Source organism: Rhinolophus sinicus, linkage group LG03 (genome assembly GCF_036562045.2).
Source record: "Rhinolophus sinicus isolate RSC01 linkage group LG03, ASM3656204v1, whole genome shotgun sequence".
Classification (NCBI taxonomy): Eukaryota; Metazoa; Chordata; class Mammalia; order Chiroptera; family Rhinolophidae; genus Rhinolophus; species Rhinolophus sinicus.
The window spans coordinates 43,358,646-43,364,645 of NC_133753.1; the positions used below are offsets into that span (position 1 = coordinate 43,358,646).

General features: G+C 43.4%; 1 protein-coding gene across 1 annotated transcript in view; it reads right to left on the bottom strand.

Moving 5' to 3' along the window:
• The window catches only part of PIAS1 (protein inhibitor of activated STAT 1), a 113,320-nt gene extending 108,584 nt beyond the window's left edge, over nt 1-4,736 (bottom strand). The window contains exon 1 of the mRNA XM_074327512.1: nt 4,639-4,736. Within this exon, the coding sequence (XP_074183613.1) occupies nt 4,639-4,662 (24 nt within the window). The 5' untranslated portion in view covers nt 4,663-4,736. The remainder of the gene's footprint in view (nt 1-4,638) is intronic.
• Between the last annotated feature and the right edge of the window lie 1,264 nt (nt 4,737-6,000).

Sequence of the window (6,000 nt, forward strand, 5' to 3'; positions counted from 1 at the left end):
TGAATATACAAACCCATATGTTCACAGAGAGAAAGTCTAAATGGATAGAAACCCAGATGTTAACCATGATATTTCTAAGTGCTGAGATTACAGGTGCTGTTTATTTTTCTACATACTTTTCAGTATTTTGAAATTTTTCCCAAGCAAAATGATATTTGCAAGAATTAATGTCTATGATCCCAACAAACTCCGAAATCTTCCTTGTAAAAAAATCCAAGTTATATTAGCAACAATATCACTAGAATTCTTAGTGAGTAAGGCGCTGGAAAAGGATCCAGAACTAACAGGGCACCGCTAAGGCAGCCTATACAGTACCACAGGACTTTGAAATCACAAGACCTGGGGTGAAGTTCCTGCCACCTTTATTTGCATGACCTTGTGCTAGTCGCTTACCCTTTCTGGGCTCTCTTCAGAGATAAAAGGGAGATTTACCTGCCTTTCCTACCTCAAAAAACTGTTGGAAAGATCAAATGAGACAATATGATACATTATGAACTGCGAAGTACTATATATAAGATAGTATTCAAATAGTTAAAGGGGGGGGGCACTTAATACCAGAGCAGAATACTTCAGAAAACACAACAACTAATTCTATGAAATAATGAAACAGATTTTGTTTATTTTTAAAAGCTATATCTCATTGTAAACTCCCAGTTTTTCAGGAACTTAGATACTTCTTCCCAGTTCCAACCACAACAACTACTTAATATTTTTATCCCTACCTACCAGCAAGAAAGGGTACGAATTATACTAAACGCAAAAGCCTCAGCAACAGCATGTTGATGGAGTTCACCAGAAGACACCCAAGGTTAATCAGCTATGGACTCACGACTAAGCACTACAGCAATCAACAGGGATTACACGAGCCTCTGAAGAGAAAGACAATACAATCACCCAGGAAAAGGCACTATTTCAAAACAATTATATGAAATCCTTAAAAACTAAAGTGTTTTATCAACTGTTTTAAAATGTTCATAAAAATGGTGACTTAAAACAAAAGCCCTCTAAAGGCGGCACTTGACAAAAGCAAGTTACGGAGATTCAAATGAAACCCATGAATAAATTGTCATATTTATTTGCTTCTATCTGAAATAAAAGCAGACAAATTATACCCCAAAGATCACAACTGAGTGGCTATTTCTTGAAAATAAAGAGGCAGAATATGACAACAGAATTTACTGGTATGCTTATTGATACTTTTAAAAGTATGGTTTTAAAAGTATGGTTTCTCTTCCTATTGAATTCCATTATTTACTCCACTAAAACGATGAACAACTTCCTTCCCACTGTTCCTCCCATTAGCTAAAATGGCAATATAACTTGATATGAGTTGTAATTCAAACAACATTTGTAATGGGGGAAAAAAGTATTTTAAGAGGATCTACCTGAAACTGTCAGATTATTAACTTCCAAGATCATCAGGCCATCACACCCTCCTGCTTTTAAGTTCCTAAAGGTAATAAAATGCTCACTCTACATTCTCACAAATGTCATTTATGGGTAGTCCCCTAATGAAAAATTAAACCTTTCATAAACAAATGTGCACAGAGAACTCATTTTGATGTGTGATTCACAATCCAATTTTTATTGACAATATCTTTAAGTGTTGCAGCTTGCACTATTCCTACAGAAGATACAGATCTATCCACTTTTCCCATCTGATCTTTGCAGATTTGTTATAGATTTAAAAGGAACTCACTAAAATGGACCATAAGGAAAATAATTATGAATACAATCCACAGTGAAATGAAACGTAGGTTGTGAATTAAGGTAACAAAAGTCACTGCATTTATTCAAAGCCTTCTAGTTGGAAATCCATTGGAAGTACTGTATTTTCATCTGAAACTTTGAAAAATCTGGGTTTTTCTTAACTCGTACTCTGACTTCTCCTGTCTTATTAACTGTGTTTCCCTGAAAATAAGACCTAGCCGGACAATCAGCTCTAATGAGTCTTTTGGAGCAAAAATTAATACAAGACCCGGTATTATATTTATTATGTTATATTATATTATAAAGACTCGATCTAATAGTAAAACAAGACTGGGTCTTATATTAATTTTTGCTCCAAAAGACGCATTAGAGCTGATTGTCCGGCTAGGTCTTATTTTCGGGGAAACACGGTAGGAATAAATGCTATTCACCTCCAAAAACCATTAATAAAAAACCATCAGAAAATATAATTTCCAAAAAGAGTATCTTCCAAAGCTTACTGTACAGAAAATTATATACACACATTCTAAAATAACTATGGTAGGCGTTCTTAAGATCATCTCACCCTACAAAAATAAGAATAGCAAATCTATCCACAATCAAGTAGTAACAAAAATTTTAATACAGCTCACTAGCTAAGCAATTTATCACAGCTCCTCAAAGAATTGGGCACATGCAATGACAGACCAGGACGTCAAAACAGTTATATAATTTGAAAAAACTGTACAACGGGAACATAAAAGTAGAAAACAACTCCTCTGGAAAAACTCAAGTAGATTTTGGAGAGAGCAAAAAAGGAGAACAATTTTAGAAAAATGTTTCCCCCAACTGTTTAGCGTTTATCTGATACAGGCTCATTTCTGTAAAGAGAAACTTTACCTAACAAGACTCACACCAGGGATCTGATCTATCCCCAAAGGCAGTTTCTTAAAATGAGAAAGAACAAAGGAGGAAATCTCCCAGCATGTGCTTTCCATACCAGTTTCTGTGGACAGCATCAAGAATGACAACATAGCCAGCACAAGCTTTTCAGCTTTACTGTGTGGTCCATGTATACCAGAATTGATTAGCTACAATTCGAAAGGATTTCTACAAAATAAATATTAGCAGGCAAAGATCACACAGTGACTCTTTTTAAGAGTAAAACTATAGAAAACATGTATCTTAAAGTTGTGTACTCTTTATTTCAAGAGTTAATTACCTCCAAATATTCTAATTCCTGAGGCTTTTTCATTTCAGCCAATAGTTTGAAAATGGGAAAAAACGAAAACTAACCATTCTAAATCTGCTCTCGCTCAAATTAATTTGTAATTAGCAGTAAATGAAAAAAGAATAGCAGCCAAAGATAATGCCTTAATATACAAATTTTGGAACGTTAACATAAATGTTCACATTGGGGGAAACGATCTTTCAGCGAAGCTCTCCACAGAAAAACTCTGCAGAAACAAGCCTGGTGTTTGGTTGCTCTAGAAGTTGTCGTTACATTATAACGGAGAAAATTGTTTAAATGATTTTTATTAATTATAAAAAGAGGACCCCTCAAAGATTTACAACTGTATATCCCAATCTCCACTGATAGAGATGTCAGTTCTCTGGGTCAGGGTATAACCAGCTGCTTGGTTCACACACAAGGAAGCCACAGAGAAGGAAGATCGCGTTCAGATCCTTGAAATAATACGCGTTAGTTAAAAACTGCTTGCTACTAAACCAAAATTATTCAAGCGGAGCCCCATTTGTCACAATCCAATCATAAGGGTTCCACCCCCCTCCCCCAACTGCTTGTGTAGTGGTATACTTGCTTCGGTAAAGAAGCCATCATCAGGTAAAGAAGATTGGGGTGGGAGAAAGAGCGGGGAAAAGGGGGGCACCCTTTCATCCAATTTCGCGAGGCGTGAGTAATTGGTACAGTTGAGAGGAACGGAGGAACGTTCTATTTATTGGGGGTTGAAGTAGGATGAGGGAAGAATTTCGTTCAAATCAATATGGCCAGCAAGATGTCCCTACAAACAAAAGGCAACGGGGGGATATAAACACGAACCATTCACCTCCATCAGCTATAGCATCGCCATCATGGTGTGTGCAGAGACCCCCAAAGGCCCCTCTCACCCTCCACACCAGCCAAAGGAAGAGAGGATAAAGAAGAGAGAGGTACTTCCCACCACCCACTACTGCTTCCAAATAGGGGATTTCTCCCCCGGGTTGCCCAAAATCAGAGAGAGAGTAACGTCCCGCCCAGGCAGACTCCCCCGCTATCCCTCAACTGAACCCCAACACCGGCCCGGAGCTCACTAAACTTTACTGGAGCTTCTCCCCACATCCCCACCCCATCGCCCCAGGATCGCGCTGCCCACCAGCGGGCCACCTCGGGCGCCTCCTGACAGGCGGGCAGCTGGGGAAAGCCAAGTCCCGGGCGGGGGCGGCAGGGAGCAATGGAGGGGCGGGGCGGCCGGAGCCAAGTTCCCGGGGGTCTGAGGAAGAGCGCCTGACAGGAGCCCGGGAGTGCAAAGGAGGAAGAGGAAGCGGCGGCGGGGAGCTTTCCCAATCCCCCCCACATGTACACCCTGTCCTAGCCCCCGCTCCCCATGGGGGGCGGGGAGGCTGACTGGACGCGGAGGAAGCCGAGCCCCAGCGGTAGCCGCAGCCCCCACCTCCCGACTCCGGATCTCTTCCCTCGCCACCCCCACCAGAGGCGCCCACAACAATAACACGCCGGGGACGACCCGTCAGCGCCCCCGAGGCACCCGGGGCCCGCGGCCCGCCGCTGCCGGGCTCCCTCAGCTGAGGCCTGGTGCGCCGCTCCTCCCTACAACTCCAGACCCGGGTGGAGTCAGGCTCAAGCGGCCCCCCAGGGTCGGACCCATCCCCCCTGGCACCAGCGGCGCCGTCTCCGCGGCCAAATATTAGAAGTGAATTCGAGCTGCGCTTTACCTTTAGTTCCGCACTGTCCGCCATCTTGCGTCTGTCAGCGCAAGCGCATTGAACCTCGCCAGGGGCCGTCGCTAGACCCGCCCATCTAGCCAGCCTGGCCCCGCCTCGGCCCGTCCCCTCTCGCCCCTCCACCTCCCCGGCCCGCCCCCGGTCTCCTCCTCGCTTCTGGAGTTCAGAGCCCCGCCCCTGGCACGTACAGCTGCGAAACGGACACGTACTATTTAAATAATGGCGCCAAGCAGGGAGATTTGACAGTTACTCCCCCCTCGGCTTCCCCAACCCCCATTCTAGCCTGGCCAGCGCCTCCAAGAGAAAGGCCGTAACCAGAGGGCTGCTGGCCTGAGCCCCGCCCCTCCGCAGCCTGAGGATCCCTTCAGCAAAGCTTCGATGGCTACTGTCACATGAAACAATAATGTCCCCCTCCCCCAATCAGCAAGTCCTTTCCAGCACCTGCTACCTACGAGACTACGTGTAGACTAAAAATTACAATCCCTTACATTTAAAGATCACTCGGTGAAGGCATTTCCAGGTTTATTAGCTCAGATCCTCACGACAATCCAGTAAGGTAGGCAGGGAAGAGTTTACAATTCCCGTGATACATATTCAGAAATGAGAGCTCAGAGAAGAAAAGTGACCTGCCCAAGCAAGCACTTAACTGGGGTGGCCTAAGACAAAATTCTGAAGATGTTAATTCATTAACTTCTTTGTGTCAGCAAGTCCTTAATTAGTGACCATGTTCCGGCCCAGTTTCTAAAGTCTATATATACATTGGGAAATTAAATACAACAGAGTCCCTGCCCCCCTGTAGTTTTCAAATCAGGGAACAGACAACCAATAAAGATACAATTACGACTGGTGATGAGTACCAGAAAAGAGTAAATGGTCCAGTGAGAGGAAAAGGGGTCGGGAGGAGCTGTATTTAATCCTGAAAGGGCTTCCCCCACTAAATTAACATTTAAGTAGACATGATGAAAGAATATTTCACACCTTTTCCTCTCTACTGAAAACTTCCTATACCTCCTCCCCAACCCTCACTTTTTGCTGCTCAACTTTGCCTCACATCTCAGCAAAAAAAGAAAGAAAAAAACTCCCTTATCTTTTCACCATAGAAACTACTCTTATAGGCATTGGTAACATTTGGGTTACCATGAATGAAGTGTTCCTGTGCCTGTGAAGGCCAGTCCATCCACCAGTGACCTGGATTCCTTTCACTCCCACATTCCTAAAGATTTTATTCCTCCAATTACCTCACCCTCCAGCATCATTATTTCCCCCCTCTCTGTTAGATTACTCCTATCAGTATATAAACATACTGAAGTACCTCCCATCTAAAACAAACCTCTCGACTCCAAAGTTGCCTCC